This window comes from Bombina bombina, chromosome 1 (genome assembly GCF_027579735.1).
Source record: "Bombina bombina isolate aBomBom1 chromosome 1, aBomBom1.pri, whole genome shotgun sequence".
Lineage (NCBI taxonomy): Eukaryota > Metazoa > Chordata > Amphibia > Anura > Bombinatoridae > Bombina > Bombina bombina.
In genome coordinates this window covers 1,360,644,441-1,360,664,394 of record NC_069499.1, presented here as the reverse complement: position 1 = coordinate 1,360,664,394, position 19,954 = coordinate 1,360,644,441, and the positions used below count along the sequence as shown (strand labels likewise).

At 41.8% G+C, this 19,954-nt stretch overlaps 1 protein-coding gene across 5 annotated transcripts in view; it reads right to left on the bottom strand.

Moving 5' to 3' along the window:
- LOC128650016 (phosphomevalonate kinase) overlaps window positions 1-19,954 on the bottom strand; it is a 227,400-nt gene that overhangs the window by 123,911 nt on the left and 83,535 nt on the right. For 4 of the 5 annotated variants that reach the window (XM_053703677.1, XM_053703685.1, XM_053703658.1 and 1 more), the window contains exons 5-6: window positions 17,168-17,309; window positions 16,704-16,781 (exon numbers count right to left, since the gene is read on the bottom strand). In XM_053703677.1, the coding sequence (XP_053559652.1) occupies window positions 16,704-16,781; window positions 17,168-17,309 (220 nt within the window). The remainder of the gene's footprint in view (window positions 1-16,703; window positions 16,782-17,167; window positions 17,310-19,954) is intronic. The other variant, XM_053703667.1, reaches the window with a different exon arrangement.

Genomic DNA, 19,954 nt, shown 5'->3' with positions numbered 1-19,954 from the left:
AATTATGGCTATGTGGGTTTTGGATGATTGTGAGCTTTTGAGGGGGCGGGAGACCGGTAGTATGTTGAGAGCTGATTTCAGTTCTGATGGAGTCGATTTTGTTGTTGAAGTAGCTGGCAAAATCTTGGGCTCAGAGAGAAGTTGTGGTGGGAGGTGGGGGTGGGCGGAGAAGAGTATTGAATGTGGAGAACAGACGTTTTGGGTTTGAAGAAAGAGTAGAGATAAGAGTAGAGAAGTAGTGTTGCTTATATAGATTTAGGGCAGAATAGTAAGAGTTCAAGATGAACTTATAGTGAAGAAAGTCAGCAGAACTCCGCGATTTCCTCCAGTGTCGCTAAGCAGTACGGGAACATCTGCGTAGGTACCGTGTCAGAGGAGTATACAAGGGCTGAGGATGAGTGTATGTTTTCCGAGCCATGGTAGGTGGGGCCAGGTTATCAAGGACTGATGTAAGGGTTGAGTTATAGTGGAAGATGGATTCATCAGGACAGGAAAAGGAGGGGATGGAAGAGAGAAGAGGTTCGAGAGAGGTAGCGAGTTGTTGCTGATCTAATGACTTGATTCCTCTGTGAAGTTTAGTGGGGGGTAGAAGGAGGGAGAGTTGTAGGGAGGGAGGTGATGGTACAAGTGAGGAGGTGGTGGTCAGAAAGAGGAATAGGTGAGTTTGTGAAGTTTGAGATAGTGCATCGATAACTGAAAATCAGATCAAGGGAGTGACCATCTTTACCCATTCCATCTAATAAAATATATAGGGACAAAAAGTAACTGAATCATCACATCAATAAAAACCATAAAAAGTGCGCTCAAATAGGCGCCTAAAATAGATGAGACTATAAATGAATGTGCAAAATTGTGCCAATACAAAAAGACCTAAAAATAAATTTGTGCACACTGAGCTTTCATTTACATTCAAACATAATGTGTAAAGCAATCAAACGAGAGCTAGAGAAAATAAATGCTCCGTCTGCGCGGTCAGAAAAGCATATCTAAATATGCTCAGTAGCTGCTGATTGTTTGCTGCACATAAAGGCCTTGTGTGATTGGCTCACACATGTGCATTGCTATTTCTTCAACAAAGGATATCTAAAGAATTGAGCAAATTAGATAATAGAAGTAAATTGGAAAGTTGTTTACAATTGCATGCCCTATCTGAATCATGAAAGTTTAATTTTGACTAGACTGACCCTTTAAGAGAACTCAATTGAAGGAGTGGATATGAGACAAAAGTAGCCAAACTGAATTGTGCAAATATATAAACCTAAAAATGAATGTGAATGTAAACAAAAGCACAAACATACGGCTAGATTTAGAGTTCTGCGGCCAAAGGGGTGCGTTAGCTACACGTGTATTTTTCCCCCCGCACCTTTTAAATACCACTGGTATAAAGAGTTCACAGAAGGGCTGCGTTAGGCTCCAAAAAGGGCGCGGCCAGCTTCAAAAACGTGCTCGTGCACTATTCCCCCATAGGAAACAATGGGGCCGTTTGAGCTGAAAAAAAACCTAACACCTGCAAAAAAGCAGCGTTCAGCTCCTAGCGCAGCCCCATTGTTTCCTATGGGGAAACACTTCCTAAGTCTGCACCTAACACCCTAACATGTACCCCGAGTCTAAACACCCCTAACCTTACACTTATTAACCCCTAATCTGCCGTCCCCGCTATCGCTGACTGCATATTATTATTAACCCCTAATCTGCCGCTCCGTACACCGCCGCAACCTACATTATCCCTATGAACCCCTAATCTGCTGCCCCTAACCCCCGACGACCCCTATATTATATTAACCCCTAATCTGCCCCCCCAACGTCGCTGCTACCTACCTACAATTATTAACCCCTAATCTGCCGACCAGACCTCACCACTACTCTAATAAATGTATTAACCCCTAAAGCCAAGTCTAACCCTAACACCCCCCTAAGTTAAAACAGAATTTATGCTTACCTGATAAATTACTTTCTCCAACGGTGTGTCCGGTTCACGGCGTCATCCTTACTTGTGGGATATTCTCTTCCCCAACAGGAAATGGCAAAGAGTCCCAGCAAAGCTGGTCACATGATCCCTCCTAGGCTCCGCCCACCCCAGTCATTCGACCGACGGACAGGAGGAAATATATATAGGAGAAACCATATGATACCGTGGTGACTGTAGTTAGAGAAAATAATTCATCAGACCTGATTAAAAAACCAGGGCGGGCCGTGGACCGGACACACCGTTGGAGAAAGTAATTTATCAGGTAAGCATAAATTCTGTTTTCTCCAACATTGGTGTGTCCGGTCCACGGCGTCATCCTTACTTGTGGGAACCAATACCAAAGCTTTAGGACACGGATGAAGGGAGGGAGCAAATCAGGTCACCTAAATGGAAGGCACCACGGCTTGCAAAACCTTTCTCCCAAAAATAGCCTCTGAAGAAGCAAAAGTATCAAATTTGTAAAATTTGGCAAAAGTGTGCAGTGAAGACCAAGTCGCTGCCTTACATATCTGGTCAACAGAAGCCTCGTTCTTGAAGGCCCATGTGGAAGCCACAGCCCTAGTGGAGTGAGCTGTGATTCTTTCAGGAGGCTGCCGTCCGGCAGTCTCATAAGCCAATCGGATAATGCTTTTAAGCCAAAAGGAAAGAGAGGTAGAAGTCGCTTTTTGACCTCTCCTTTTACCAGAATAAACAACAAACAAGGAAGATGTTTGTCTGAAATCTTTAGTAGCCTCTAAATAGAATTTTAGAGCACGGACTACGTCCAAATTGTGTAACAAACGTTCCTTCTTTGAAACTGGATTCGGACACAAAGAAGGTACAACTATCTCCTGGTTAATATTTTTGTTGGAAACAACTTTCGGAAGAAAACCAGGCTTAGTACGCAAAACCACCTTATCTGCATGGAACACCAGATAGGGCGGAGAACACTGCAGAGCAGATAACTCTGAAACTCTTCTAGCAGAAGAAATTGCAACCAAAAACAAAACTTTCCAAGATAATAACTTAATATCTACGGAATGTAAGGGTTCAAACGGAACCCCTTGAAGAACTGAAAGAACTAGATTTAGACTCCAGGGAGGAGTCAAAGGTCTGTAAACAGGCTTGATCCTAACCAGAGCCTGAACAAATGCTTGAACATCTGGCACAGCTGCCAGTCTTTTGTGAAGTAAAACAGATAAAGCAGAGATCTGTCCCTTCAGAGAACTTGCAGATAATCCTTTCTCCAAACCTTCTTGTAGAAAGGATAGAATCTTAGGAATTTTTATCTTGTTCCATGGGAATCCTTTAGATTCACACCAACAGATATATTTTTTCCATATTTTATGGTAAATTTTTCTAGTTACAGGCTTTCTAGCCTGAATCAGAGTATCTATTACAGAATCTGAAAACCCACGCTTTGATAAAATCAAGCGTTCAATCTCCAAGCCGTCAGTTGGAGGGAAACCAGATTCGGATGTTCGAATGGACCCTGAACAAGAAGGTCCTGTCTCAAAGGTAGCTTCCATGGTGGAGCCGATGACATATTCACCAGGTCTGCATACCAAGTCCTGCGTGGCCACGCAGGAGCTATCAAGATCACCGAGGCCCTATCCTGATTGATCCTGGCTACCAGCCTGGGGATGAGAGGAAACGGTGGGAATACATAAGCTAGGTTGAAGGTCCAAGGTGCTACTAGTGCATCTACTAGGGTCGCCTTGGGATCCCTGGATCTGGACCCGTAGCAAGGAACCTTGAAGTTCTGATGAGACGCCATCAGATCCATGTCTGGAATGCCCCATAATTGAGTTATTTGGGCAAAGATTTCCAGATGGAGTTCCCACTCCCCCGGATGGAATGTCTGACGACTCAGAAAATCCGCTTCCCAATTTTCCACTCCTGGGATGTGGAACGCAGACAAGTGGCAGGAGTGATCCTCCGCCCATTGAATTATCTTGGTCACTTCTTTCATCGCCAGGGAAGTCCTTGTTCCCCCCTGATGATTGATATATGCAACGGTCGTCATGTTGTCTGACTGAAACCTTATGAATTTGGCCTTTGCTAGTTGAGGCCAAGCTCTGAGAGCATTGAATATCGCTCTCAGTTCCAGAATGTTTATCGGGAGAAGAAACTCTTCCCGAGACCATAGACCCTGAGCTTTCAGGGATTCCCAGACCGCGCCCCAGCCCACTAGGCTGGCGTCGGTCGTGACAATGACCCACTCTGGTCTGCGGAAGCACATTCCCTGTGACAGATTGTCCAGGGTCAGCCACCAACGGAGTGAATCTCTGGTCTTTTGATCTACTTGAATCGTCGGAGACAAGTCTATATAATCCCCATTCCACTGTCTGAGCATGCACAGTTGTAATGGTCTTAGATGAATTCGTGCAAAAGGAACTATGTCCATTGTTGCAACCATCAATCCAATTACTTCCATGCACTGCGCTATGGAAGGACGAGGAACAGAATGAAGTACTTGACAAGAGCTTAGAAGTTTTGATTTTCTGACCTCTGTCAGAAAAATCCTCATTTCTAAGGAATCTATTATTGTTCCCAAGAAGGGAACTCTTGTTGACGGGGACAGAGAACTTTTTTCTTTGTTCACCTTCCATCCGTGAGATCTGAGAAAGGCTAGGACGATGTCCGTATGAGCCTTTGCTTTTGACAGGGACGACGCTTGAATCAGGATGTCATCCAAGTAAGGTACTACTGCAATGCCCCTTGGTCTTAGAACCGCTAGAAGGGACCCTAGTACCTTTGTGAAAATCCTTGGAGCAGTGGCTAATCCAAATGGAAGTGCCATAAACTGGTAATGCTTGTCCAGAAAAGCGAACCTTAGGAACTGATGATGTTCCTTGTGGATAGGAATATGTAGGTACGCATCCTTTAAATCCACGGTAGTCATAAATTGATTTTCCTGGATAGTAGGTAGGATCGTTCGAATAGTTTCCATTTTGAACGATGGTACCCTGAGAAATTTGTTTAGGATCTTTAGATCCAAAATTGGTCTGAATGTTCCCTCTTTTTTGGGAACTATGAACAGATTGGAATAAAATCCCATTCCTTGTTCTCTTATTGGAACTGGATGTATCACTCCCATCTTTAACAGGTCTTCTACACAATGTAAGAATGCCTGTCTCTTTATTTGGTTTGAAGATAATTGAGACCTGTGGAACCTTCCCCTTGGGGGTAGTTCCTTGAATTCCAGGAGATAACCTTGAGAAACTATTTCTAGCGCCCAAGGATCCTGAACATCTCTTGCCCAAGCCTGAGCAAAGAGAGAAAGTCTGCCCCCCACTAGATCCGGTCCTGGATCGGGGGCTACCCCTTCATGCTGTTTTGGTAGCAGTGGTAGGCTTCTTGGCCTGCTTACCCTTGTTCCAGCCTTGCATTGGTTTCCAGGCTGGTTTGGGTTGTGAAGTATTACCCTCTTGCTTAGAGGATACAGAATTAGAGACTGGTCCGTTTCTGCGAAAGGGACGAAAATTAGGCTTATTATTAGCCTTAAAAGACCTATCCTGTGGGAGGGCGTGGCCCTTTCCCCCAGTGATGTCTGAAATAATCTCTTTCAAATCAGGTCCAAATAATGTTTTACCTTTGAAAGGAATGTTAAGCAATTTTGTCTTGGAAGACACATCCGCTGACCAAGACTTTAGCCAAAGCACTCTGCGCGCCACGACAGCAAACCCTGAATTTTTCGCCGCTAATCTAGCTAATTGCAAAGCGGCATCTAAAACAAAAAAGTTAGCCAATTTAAGTGCTTGAACTCTGTCCATAACCTCCTCATACGAAGATTCTTTACTGAGCGATTTTTCTAGTTCCTCGAACCAGAAACACGCTGCCGTAGTGATAGGAACAATGCATGAAATTGGTTGTAGAAGGTAACCTTGCTGTACAAAAATCTTTTTAAGCAAACCCTCTAATTTCTTATCCATAGGATCTTTGAAAGCACAACTATCTTCGATAGGAATAGTAGTGCGTTTGTTTAGAGTAGAAACCGCCCCCTCGACCTTGGGGACTGTCTGCCATAAGTCCTTTCTGGGGTCGACTATAGGAAATAATTTCTTAAATATAGGGGGGGGAACAAAAAGGTATGCCGGGCCTTTCCCACTCTTTATTTACTATGTCCGCCACCCGCTTGGGTATAGGAAAAGCGTCGGGGGGCACCGGAACCTCTAGGAACTTGTCCATCTTACATAATTTCTCTGGAATGACCAAATTGTCACAATCATCCAGAGTAGATAACACCTCCTTAAGCAGTGCGCGGAGATGTTCTAATTTAAATTTAAATGTCACAACATCAGGTTCAGCTTGATGAGAAATTTTTTCTGAATCTGAAATTTCTCCATCAGACAAAACCTCCCTCATGGCCCCTTGAGATTGGTGTGAGGGTATGTCAGAACAGTTATCATCAGCGTCCTCTTGCTCTTCAGTGTTTAAAACAGAGCAATCGCGCTTTCTCTGATAAGTAGGCATTTTGGATAAAAGATTTGCTATGGAGTTATCCATTACAGCCGTTAATTGTTGCATGGTAATAAGTATTGGCGCACTAGATGTACTAGGGGCCTCCTGTGTGGGCATAACTGGTGTAGACACAGTAGGGGATGATGTAGTATCATGTTTACTCCCCTCATTTGAGGAATCATCTTGGGCAATATCATTATCTGTTGCATTACTGTCCTTACTTTGTTTGGACACTATGGCACAATTATCACATAAATTTAAATGGGGAGACACATTGGCTTTCATACATATAGAACATAGCTTATCTGATGGTACAGACATGTTAAACAGGCTTAAACTTGTCAACAAAGCACAAAAAACGTTTTAAAATAAAACCGTTACTGTCACTTTAAATTTCAAACTGAAAACACTTTATTACTGAATATGTGAAAAAGTATGAAGGAATTGTTCAAAATTCACCAAAATTTCACCACAATGTCTTAAAGCATTAAAAGTATTGCACACCAAATTTCAGAGCTTTAACCCTTAAATTAACGGAACCGGAGCCGTTTTTACATTTAACCCCTATACAGTCCCAGAATGAGGCTCTGTCTATAACTAGAAAGGCCCCCATCTGAAAAAGGTGTCCAACACAGTGCCTGCCGTTTTTCTAAACGTTCCCCAAGATTATAATACCAGTAATTAGTTAGAATCTGCATAATATGCCTAGTAAAGCAATTGTTTTAGCCCAGAAAAATGTCTACCAGTTTTTAAGCCCTTTTTGAAGCCCTTTATTCTTTTATGTTTAACTAAGAAAATGGCTTACCGGTCCCCATGAGGGGAAATGACAGCCTTCCAGCATTACATGGTCTTGTTAGAAATATGGCTAGTTATACCTTAAGCAGAAAAGACTGCTAACTGTTTCCCCCAACTGAAGTTACTTCATCTCAACAGTCCTGTGTGGAAACAGCAATCGATTTTAGTTACTGTCTGCTAAAAATCATCTTCCTCTTACAAACAGAAATCTTCATCCTTTTCTGTTTCAGAGTAAATAGTACATACCAGCACTATTTTAAAATAACAAACACTTGATAGAAGAATAAAACTACAAAAAACTCTTAACCATCTCCGTGGAGATGTTGCCTGTGCAACGGCAAAGAGAATGACTGGGGTGGGCGGAGCCTAGGAGGGATCATGTGACCAGCTTTGCTGGGACTCTTTGCCATTTCCTGTTGGGGAAGAGAATATCCCACAAGTAAGGATGACGCCGTGGACCGGACACACCAATGTTGGAGAAATATAATTTTTATCTAACGAAATAAAATAAATCTTATTAAATAAATTATTCCTATTTAAAGCTAAATACTTACCTGTAAAATAAACCCTAATATAGCTACAATATAAATAATAATTATATTGTAGCTATTTTAGGATTAATATTTATTTTACAGGCAACTTTGTATTTATTTTAACCCGGTACAATAGCTATTAAATAGTTAATAACTATTTAATAGCTACCTAGTTAAAATAATTACAAAATTACCTGTAAAATAAATCCTAACCTAAGTTACAATTAAACCTAACACTACACTATCAATAAATTAATTAAATTCAAATACCTACAAATAAATGTAAATAAATACACTAAAGTACAAAAAATAAAAAAGAACTAAGTTACAAAAAATAAAAAAATTATTTACAAACATTATAAAAATATTACAACAATTTTAAGCTAATTACACCTACTCTAAGCCCCCTAATAAAATAACAAAGCCCCCCAAAATAAAAAAATGCCCTATTCTAAAATAAAAATTGAAAAGCTCTTTTACCTTACCAGCCCAAAGAATTCTGCTCTTTTGCCTGTAAAAAAAACCCATACAATACCCCCCCCCAACATTACAACCCACCACCCACATACCCCTAATCTAACCCAAACCCCCCTTAAATAAACCTAACACTAAGCCCCTGAAGATCTTCCTACCGTATCTTCAACACGCCGGGTATCACTGATTCGTCCCGAAGAGGGTCCGAAGTCTTCCTCCTATCCGGGCGATGTCTTCATCCAAGCGGGGGCTGAAGAGGTCCATCATCCGGCTGAAGTCTTCATCCAAGCGGGGGCTGAAGAGGTCCATCATCCGGCTGAAGTCTTCTATCGAATGAAGGTTCCTTTAAGGGATGTCATCCAAGATGGCGTCCCTCGAATTCCGATTGGCTGATAGGATTCTATCAGCCAATCGGAATTAAGGTAGGATTGGATCAGCCAATCAGATTGAGTTCGCATTCTATTGGCTGTTCGGAACAGCCAATAGAATGCGAGCTCAATCTGATTGGATCAGCCAATCAGATTGAACTTGAATCTGATTGGCTGATTCCATCAGCCAATCAGAATTTTCCTACCTTAATTCCGATTGGCTGATAGAATCCTATCAGCCAATAGGAATTCGAGGGATGCCATCTTGGATGACGTCCCTTAAAGGAACATTCATTCGTCGGGAGTTCGTCGTGGAGGAAGGATGTATGAATGTATGAAGATTAGGGGTATGTGGGTGGTGGGTTGTAATGTTGGGGGGTTATTGTATGTTTTTTTTTTACAGGCAAAAGAGATGATTTCTTTGGGGCATGCCCCGCAAAAAGCCCTTTTAAGGTCTGGTAAGGGAATAGAGCTGTTAACTTTTTATTTTAGAATAGTGTAGGGCATTTTTTTATTTTGGGGGGACTTTGTTATTTTTTTAGGGGGCTTAGAGTAGGTGTAATTAGTTTAAAATTCTTGTAATCTTTTTATATTTTTTGTAATTTAGTTTAGTTGATTTAATTGTAGGTAATTGTAGGTAGTTTATTTAATTAATTTATTGATAGTGTAGTGCTAGGTTTAATTGTAACTTAGGTTAGGATTTATTTTACAGGTAATTTTGTAATTATTTTAAATAGGTAGCTATTAAATAGTTAATAACTATTTAATAGCTATTGTACCTAGTTAAAATAAATACAAAGTTGCCTGTAAAATAAATATAAATCCTAAAATAGCTACAATATAATTATTCGTTATATTGTAGCTATATTAGGGTTTATTTTACAGGTAAATATTTAGCTTTAAATAGGATTAATTTATTTAATAAGAAATAATTTATTTCGTTAGATTTAAATTATATTTAACTTAGGGGGGTGTTAGGGTTAGACTTAGCTTTAGGGGTTAATACATTTATTAGAGTAGCGGTGAGGTCCGGTCGGAAGATTAGGGGTTAATACTTGAAGTTAGGTGTCGCCGATGTTAGGGAGGGCAGATTAGGGGTTAATAAAATTTATTATAGGGTTTGCGAGGCGGGAGTGAGGCGGTTTAGAGGTTAATACATTTATTATAGTAGCGGCGAGGTCCGGTCGGAAGATTAAGGGTTAATAAGTGTAGGTAAGGTAGCAGCGACGTTGGGGGGGGGCAGATTAGGGGTTAATAAATATAATGTAGGTGTCAGCAACGTTGGGGGCAGCAGATTAGGGGTTCATAGGGATAACGTAGGTTGCGGCGGTGTCTGGAGCGGCAGATTAGGGGTTAATAATATAATGCAGGGGTCAGCGATAGTGGGGGCGGCAGATTAGGGGTTAATAAGTGTAAGGTTAGGGGTGTTTAGAGTCGGGGTACATGTTAGGGTGTTAGGTGCAGACTTAGAAAGTGTTTCCCCATAGGAAACTATGGGGCTGCGTTAGGAACTGAACGCTGCTTTTTTGCAGGTGTTAGGTTTTTTTTCAGCTCAAACGGCCCCATTGTTTCCTATGGGGGAATCGTGCACGAGCACGTTTTTCAAGCTGGCCGCTACCGTAAGCAACTCTGGTATTGAGAGTTGAAGTGGCAGTTAATTATGCTCTATGCTCCCTTTTTGGAGCCTAACGCAGTCCTTCAGAGAACTCTAAATACCAGCGTTATTTAAAAGGTGCGGGGGGAAAAACAGAATTTATGCTTACCTGATAAATTACTTTCTCTTACAGGTGTATTCAGTCCACGGATTCATCCTTACTTGTGGGATATTCTCAATCCCTACAGGAAGTGGCAAAGAGAGCACACAGCAAAGCTGTCCATATAGCTCCCCTCAGGCTCCGCCCCCCCAGTCAATCGACCGACGGTTAGGAGAAAAAGGAGAACCATAGGGTGCAGTGGTGACTGTAGTTATTGTAAATTAAATTTGAACCTGACTTAAATATCAGGGCGGGCCATGGACTGAATACACCTGTAAGAGAAAGTAATTTATCAGGTAAGCATAAATTCTGTTTTCTCTTACTTGGTGTATTCAGTCCACGGATTCATCCTTACTTGTGGGATACCAATAACAAAGCAATAGGACACGGATGAAGGGAGGGAACAAGTCAGGTAACCTAAACGGAAGGCACCACTGCTTGCAAAACCTTTCTCCCAAAAATAGCCTCCGCAGAAGCAAAAGTATCGAATTTGTAAAATTTGGCGAATGTATGCAGTGAAGACCAAGTCGCTGCCTTACAAATCTGTTCAACAGAAGCCTCATTCTTGAAAGCCCATGTGGAAGCAACAGCTCTGGTGGAATGAGCTGTAATTCGTTCAGGAGGCTGCTTACCAGCAGTCTCATAAGCCAATCGTATGATGCTTTTCAGCCAGAAAGACAGAGAGGTAGCAGACGCTTTCTGACCTCTCCTCTTACCAGAATACACAACAAACAAGGATGATGTTTGTCTGAAATCTTTGGTTGCTTTTAGATAGAACTTTAAAGCACTAACCACATCAAGATTGTGCAACAGTCGTTCCGTCTTAGAAACTGGATTAGGACACAGAGAAGGAACAATGATTTCCTGGTTAATATTCCTATTAGAAACCACATTTGCATGGAACACCAGATAGGGTGAATCCCACTGTAAAGCAGACAATTCTGAAACTCTTCGAGCAGAAGAAATAGCTACTAAAAACTTTCCAAGATAATAACTTGATATCTATGGAATGCAAAGGTTCAAACGGAACCCCTTGAAGAACTGAAAGAACTAAATTTAGACTCCATGGAGGAGCCACAGGTCTGTAGACAGGCTTGATTCTAACTAGGGCCTGTGCAAACGCCTGAATGTCTGGTACAGCTGCCAGACGCTTGTGTAACAGAATAGACAGAGCAGATATCTGTCCTTTTAAGGAACTAGCTGACAGACCTTTCTCCAAACCTTCTTGGAGAAAAGACGATATCCTTGGAATCCTAACCTTACTCCACGAGTAACCCTTGGATTCACACCAGCAAAGATATTTCCGCCATATCTTATGGTAAATTTTCCTGGTGACAGGCTTTCTGGCCTGTATCAGAGTATCTATAACTGAATCAGAGAAACCCCGCTTAGCTAGGATTAAGCGTTCAATCTCCAAGCAGTCAGTTGCAGAGAAACTAGATTTGGATGCTTGAAAGGACTTTGGATTAGAAGATCCTGCCTCAATGGCAGTTTCCATGGTGGGACCGATAACATGTCCACTAGGTCTGCATACCAAGTCCTGCGTGGCCACGCAGGCGTTATCAGAATTACCGAAGCCTTCTCCTGTTTGATTCTGGCTATTAGCCGAGGGAGAAGAGGAAACGGTGGAAAGACATAAGCTAGACTGAATGACCAAGGCGCTATTAATGCATCTATCAATGCCGCCTTGGGATCCCTGGATCTGGATCCGTAAAGGGGAAGTTTGGTGTTCTGACGGGACGCCATCAGATCCAACTCTGGAATGCCCCAAAGCTGGGTCAGCTGAGCAAAAACCTCCGGGTGGAGTTCCCACTCCCCCGGATGGAAAGTCTGACGACTTAGAAAATCCGCCTCCCAGTTGTCTACCCCTGGGATGTGAATTGCAGATAGATGGCAGGAGTGATCCTCCGCCCATTTGATGATCTTGGTTACTTCCTTCATCGCTAGGGAACTCTTTCTTCCTCCCTGATGATTGATGTACGCCACAGTCGTGATGTTGTGCGACTGAAACCTGATGAATTTGGCCTCTGCTAGTTGAGGCCACGCCTGGAGCGTATTGAATATTGCTCTCAGCTCCAAAATGTTTATCGGGAGAAGAGATTCTTCCTGAGACCATAGTCCTTGAGCCTTCAGGGAGTTCCAGACCGCACCCCAGCCTACAAGACTGGCATCGGTCGTGACAATAATCCACTCCGGTCTGCGGAAGCTCATTCCCTGAGACAGGTGAACTTGAGACAACCACCAGAGAAGAGAGTCTCTGGTTTTTTGATCCATTTGAATTTGAGGAGACAAATCTGCGTAATCTCCATTCCACTCTTTGAGCATGCACAGCTGCAGTGGTCTGAGATGGATTCGGGCGAAAGGGACTACGTCCATTGCCGCAACCATTAAACCAATTACTTCCATGCACTGAGCCACGGAAGGCCGAGGAATGGAATGAAGAACTCGGCAAGTATTCAGCAGTTTTGACTTCCTGACCTCTGTCAGAAAGATTTTCATTTCTACCGAGTCTATTAGTGTTCCCAGAAAGGGAACCCTTGTGAGCGGGGACAGAGAACTCTTTTCTACGTTCACCTTCCACCCGTGAGACCTTAGAAAGGCCAGAACGATGTCCGTATGAGCCTTGGCTCTGTATATTAATATGTCGTCTAGGTAAGGTGCTAATGCAATGCCCCGTGGTCTTAGAACCGCTAGAAGGGACCCTAGCGCCTTTGTGAAAATTCTGGGAGCGGTGGCCAACCCGAAAGGAAGGGCCACGAACTGGTAATGTTTGTCCAGAAAGGCGAACCTTAGGAACTGATGGTGATCTTTGTGGATAGGAATATGTAGGTATGCATCCTTTAGATCCACGGTAGTCATATATTGACCTTCATGGATCATCGGCAAGATTGTCCGAATGGTTTCCATCTTGAAAGACGGAATCTTTAGATCCAGGATTGGCCTGAAAGTTCCCTCTTTTTTGGCAACTACGAACAGGTTTGAGTAAAAGCCCAGTCCTTGTTCTGCAATTGGAACTGGGTGTATTACTCCCATTTTTAGGAGATCTTCTACGCAGCATAAGAACGCCTGTTTCTTTGTTTGGTCTGAAGACAAACGAGAACTGTGGAACCTTCCCCTTGGGGGAGAATCCTTGAATTCTAGAAGGTACCCCTGAGCAACTATTTCTAATGCCCAGGGATCCGTAACGTCTCTTGCCCAAGCCTGAGCAAAGAGAGAAAGTCTGCCCCCTACTAGATCCGGTCCCGGATCGGGGGCTACCCCTTCATGCTGTCTTGGTAGCAGGAGCAGGCTTCTTGGCCTGTTTACCCTTATTCCAGCCCTGCATGGGTTTCCAGGTTGCTTTGGGCTGGGAAGTGTTATCTTGCTTTGCGACAGCAGAGGTTGCAGCTGATCCGCTCCTGAAGTTGCGAAAGGAGCGAAAATTAGCCTTGTTTTTGGCCTTAAACGGCCTATCTTGTGGAAGGGCATGACCCTTGCCCCCAGTGATATCTGAGATAATTTCTTTCAGCTCTGGGCCGAAAAGAGTCTTCCCCCTGAAGGGAATATTTAACAGTTTTGTTTTGGACGACACATCCGCCGACCATGATTTGAGCCAAAGCGCTCTTCGCGCCATGATGGCAAAACCTGAGTTTTTCGCCGCTAGTTTAGCTAACTGGAAAGCGGCATCAGTGATAAAAGAATTAGCCAGCTTTAGAGCATGAATTCTATCCATGACCTCATCGTATGAAGTCTCCCTCTGGAGCGACTCCTCCAGGGCCTCGAACCAAAAAGCCGCTGCAGTAGTTACAGGAATTATGCAGGCAATTGGTTGAAGTAGAAAACCTTGCTGAACAAAAATTTTCTTCAGCAATCCTTCCAATTTTTTATCCATAGGATCTTTGAAAGCACAACTATCCTCTATTGGTATAGTTGTACGCTTAGCAAGTGTTGAAACTGCCCCCTCCACCTTAGGGACCGTCTGCCACTCGTCCCGCCTGGGGTCATTTATGGGGAACATTTTTTTAAAGATAGGGGGGGGGGGGAACAAAGGGTACCCCTGGTCTCTCCCACTCCCTAGTCACAATATCCGCCACCCTCTTTGGGATCGAAAATGCCTCAGTGTATACGGGGACCTCTAAAAACCTGTCCATCTTACACAATTTTTCTGGGACCACCATGGGGTCACAATCATCCAGCGTAGCTAAAACCTCCTTAAGCAGTACGCGGAGGTGTTCCAGCTTAAATTTAAACGCTAAGGAATCTGAATCTGCCCGCTGAGAAACTTTCCCTGTATCAGAAATTTCTCCCTCAGACAGACCTTCCCTCACCGCTACTTCTGAGTTTTGTGAGGGTACTACAGATAAATTATCCACAGCGTCTGATTGCTCATCCTCTGTATTTAAAACGGAGCTATCGCGCTTTCTTGGAAAAACTGGCAGTTTGGATAAAAATGCTGCAAGGGAATTATCCAGCACTGCTGCTAATTGTTGTAAAGTAATAGGGGCCAATGCACTAGAGGTACTAGGCATCGCTTGCACGGGCGTAACTGGTGTAGACACGTGGGGGGAGGAAGAAGGACTATCCTCATTACCCTCCGTTAAGGAATCATCTTGGGCAGCATTTTTAATTGTCACTGGATGATCTTTAAAATGCTTAGATGTTTTTGCACACTTTAAACATAAATGCAATGGGGGTACTGCCATGGCTTTTGAACATAAAGAACAAGGTCTATCTGAAGGCTCAGACATGTTTGACAGACTCAGACAACACTAAAATATTGAAAAAAATACTTTTTGCAAAAACGTTACTGTCTCTTTAAATAATAAAAAAACAAAAAACATCCGATCTTAGTGAAATTTTCACCACATGATCCTAATGCCTTGACATGATTGCACACAAATTTTCAAATTGTTTAACCCCTTAATGCCCAAACCGGAGCAAAATGAAGTAAACACCAGGTTTAACCCACTACAGTACGATGCCACAGTCTTTGCTGTGGCTTTACCTTCCTTTAGGGTTAATTGCAGGTGTAAATTAAGCCACCCTGAAGTCCTCCTGTACTCTAAAGGCTCTGCAAATGAAGCTGCATGGAGCTGTGTTGCAAATTAACTGCGCAATTGAGGCGTGAAAATTAGGCCCCCTCCTTCATTACTCCAGAGTTATGGGGCCTTTCTGAGTCAGATTAGCTGTCTTACAAAATGCCAGGCGTAAAAAAGTCCCCAAAAAGTGTTTCCAACGTCTAAAATGCTTAATAAATATAAGATTACCCTTCACAGTGTCCGTCAGTATTAAAGCCCTTAACGGAAGTCATCATTCTATACTGTGTCTCAGAAAATGGCTTACCTTCCCTCATGGGATTTCTGTCAGTCTTCTAGCACTACCAGGTCTTGTTAGAAAAAATGACTGAACATACCTTAAGCAGTATAAGCCTGCAAACTGTTCCCCCCCAACTGAAGTTCTCCTGTACTCAACAGTCCTTTGTGGGAACAGCAATGGATCTTAGTTACAACATGCTAAAATCTTTTTCCTCTCAGCAGAAATCTTCATCAATTTCTGCCTCAGAGTAAATAGTACAAACCGGCACTATTTTAAAATAACAAACTCTTGATTGAAGAAATAAAAACTACAAATCTAACACCACATACTCTTTACCCTCCCGTGGAGATGCTACTTGTTAGAGCGGCAAAGAGAATGACTGGGGGGGGGGGCAGAGCCTGAGGGGAGCTATATGGACAGCTTTGCTGTGTGCTCTCTTTGCCACTTCCTGTAGGGATTGAGAATATCCCACAAGTAAGGATGAATCCGTGGACTGAATACACCAAGTAAGAGAAAAACATGCGTAGCTAACGCACCCCTTTGGCCGCAAAAGTCTAAATCTAGCCGTATGTTTTTCAACAAAGGATTCAAGAGAACAAAGCAAAGTAGACAATATATGTAAAATTGGAAAGTTGTATGATCTGTCTGAATCATGAAAGTTTAATTTCTAAATTGTACCTTTAAAAGAACATTTAAAAGTTCTTTAAAATACATTTTATGTTTTGAAGGAATTAAATCATAATGTTATTGTCCCTTTAAGTAGTAGAAAACAGGTTAACAGCAGATTAGACAGTCCTCCTGTGCTTTAAAATTTAGCAAACAAATGAGATTTTCATGCTTTTTAATGCTCATGAAATACAGTCCTATATTGTACCAATGTATAAATAGTGCATTGCTGGACTGTCTCCTGTGTCTGCACCAGTCTATAAAGCAGTGCTTCCTCTGAAACCTCAGTATATAAAATGTATTGATAATAGTTTTCTGATAAATACTGCACAGGGCATGCATCACAGCTCAAATGCCTGCAGCTCCCCAGCCACCATCAAAGCATGAAACATGCGTCATGCAGCACCTGATCTGCTAGCGATGTGTGGCCCCCAGCTCCTCAACGTGTCAGGAATGCACTGCACTAGCTTCAGTAAGAAACGCTCTTCAAGACAAGAAAATAAAAAGTTGGAACGTTTAACAGGATATGGGAGAAACTGTGTAGAACACAAACACCCGCCACCCCTAAAAAAATAAATTTGAAAAAAAAAAAGGAGATCTAACATGCAGGTGCGAGTAACAGACTACAGCAGATCAGACACTATGGTGCAAAGAAGTCTGTGCCATTCTTGTTATTTGCTTTAAAATTGCAGCGTTCTGGGTGTTTGGGCATAACAAGTACATATTCTGGAATGTTTTAACGGTGCAATAGGAGTAAAGAAACTGTAAAGTGTCCCCATAACTTTAGTGTGCTGGGTCTAGGAGATACTGCTCCTTTTACATGCCACCTAAAAAACATACTTTTATGAAGTGTTTAAACCTGGCACCCACCAACTTTCCTGGAAGGACTTGTGCTCTGTGCAGGAATTAGGTTTTCCAGTTCTGGAGCAACAGTATCTGGCAGCTCTGGGGGTATCTCTACTTGTTCCTGGAGTGGTGCAGCTCCGACATGAACATGGGGTGATTCACTTGCCTGTAAACCAATGATAAAATGAGTCAGATCAAACCAGCATTTCTCAGCTTTTGTCTTGAACACAACAAGGCTTTAACAGATATCCAAATGAGAAATAACCGTCAACTCCCCCAATATACATCAGTTCCTTATTTACAGACCCTTCTGCCCATTTATGATTACTATTCTTTTCCCAAACCAGATATGCCTCCCCTTCCTAAATCAGTTTTGTCCATCACTCCTCTCAGTATATTTGCACAGCAGGTAATAATATGATTTAGGGTGGCAAATATAAAGGGTATGTGGGTTTATTGAAAACGTGTCAGCAATGAGTAAGTCCCTGTATATGTGGAGAGTGATAAAGTAGCACTACTAAACTACATGCTGCACAATACAAGATGTGGGAAAATGAGGAAGTGAAGCTACTAAGAAGCACAGCAAAACCAATACTTGGAGAAAGGCAGAAACTACAAATTACACGAAAACCACTTTTACTCTTCTGCCTCTGTTTCCAGTTTTATCATTTAGCTAATCAAAGGGAGAAGGCTAAGAAGAGAAAAAGGAATGCACAACTAAAAGAAGTAACCTAAGTCTGAAAAGGTGAACCTTCATGCACTTTTCGCTATATGTATCATAACAGCACATGAAGCAGGACATCATTTATTTTTCTGGTAGGTTAGCCCCAGATGTGGGACCAAGTCATTGTTTTGCAAATCACAAATAAGTTTCAAGTCTTTTTGCATTTAAGTCAAGGCTTGAGTCAACACAGGCAAGTTCCAAGTCAAATTCTATTACAAAATACATAATAAACATACATTTTTTAGGTTTTTCTTATTTTGTAATAATACATATGTTTGATACGATTAGTCTATTCATACCATGTGATTACATTATTACTGGAGTACCTGAAAGGGAACTTCTAATTAAACACTACTTGATTCAGAACTGTTACTAATATCTACGCTTATTCGCTATTTGGGATTTATTGCAGAATTGTTTTTTATTGGTTACCATATTCAGATTACCTATATCATGTGACCGTTTCCAAATGACTACCTGATTGGGAACAAGGAGTTTAAAATGACATGTTTGAGAACTACTGCATTTACACCAATGTGATTGGTCACTCTTATCACATGATTGGCTTTTTTGCCGAATAATTTTTGATTTAGTTATATGATAGCTTAAATATATGTACAAATAATTCTAGATTATATAAACTAGGAGGAATTCCTAAATTTAAATTAGACATCATATAAAACAATTTAGCTGTATTCTTTTGGTTTCTATTCCAGATTAAAAATGGAATAATCAGTTCCTCCATGTTGAATAGTAGGATATACCTCTCATTTGTAAACCTTTTCCTTGTACAGGTGTCATGAATGCTGGAATTAGGTAGATTAATTTACTATATAAAATGTAACAGGGTTGATACATGTTTATAGCTCTTTTCATAGTGATTTTAACTGCTCTTGAAAAAGGCGGAAACCTGTTGAGCTTTTTTATTCATAATTTGAGCTTTTTATTGGATTTTATTAAAGCTGGAAATAACTGGTGTGTATATGAATAAAATCTTCAATTCAAGTAGCCCTGTGAGTATGTTCCTTTTAGTGCAGGCTGTTTGCTAAGTTATTTTGTATTATATTGTTGGCCTTTTCTTCTGAGGTTTTCTGCTGAAACCTGAGGTGAAAGAAAGAGGTTCGGGAAGCTTCTTGCGACTGTGCCGTCATCTAAAAAAACTGTTCTGTGCAGACGGTGGAGTAGTAACTGGGGCTGGTAGCATCTTGAAATACAAGTCATTGTGATTGTTATTTTTCTGTATTTTCATTAATAAATCTGGCTTGTTAAAATGTATGCTTACCTGATCATTTTTTTCTTTCAGGATGGTGAGAGTCCACGAGCCTCGACAAGTGCGATTAAATTCCCATCACTAGGAGGAGACAAAGAACCCCAAATAAGAGCTTTTAAGCCCTCTTACCTCCCTGTACTTCTCAGTTTAACGTATAGTCGAGCAGAGGAAAAGAACAGAGAGATAGGAAAGACAAAACCAGGGAAAAAGAAGTACAAATAAAACTGCTGCCAAGAACAAAATTAAATTGGGTGGGTTCTTGTTGACTCTTACCATCTTCAAAAGAAAAAAATGTATCCTCAGGTAACCATAAATTTGATGATGGTGAGAGTCCACATGATTTGGTGTGTGGGGTTTAATACCCAAGATGTGGATTCCACAACAAGGGCAGGGTGGGACAAGACAAGGAATTTCCCATTTGCCAGACAATGCGGCATGAAGGACTTTCCTGTCAAAACAAAACTTTTCAGAATAAACCCCCCCCCCACCCCACCCCCACCCCATCAAAATGGAAACATTTGGGAAATGTATGTAATGAAGACCAGGTTGCAGCTTTGCAAATCTTTTCCATGGGCACTTCCTTTTTGAAGGCCCATGACGTAGGGACTGATGTGGTGTAAGGAGCCGAGATACATTTAGGACTTCATCATAAACTTTGTGAATCTCCTGTTTTTGTCAAGTGGCTAGAGAGACAGCTGTACAAGGACTCGAATGATGATAAAGAAGTTGGAACTATGACTGAAAACTTTGGTAAACCTCCCCCTTTATAAAAACAGATCCAGAATGTTAGTGATATTTTAGATGGAGTTTAATTCAT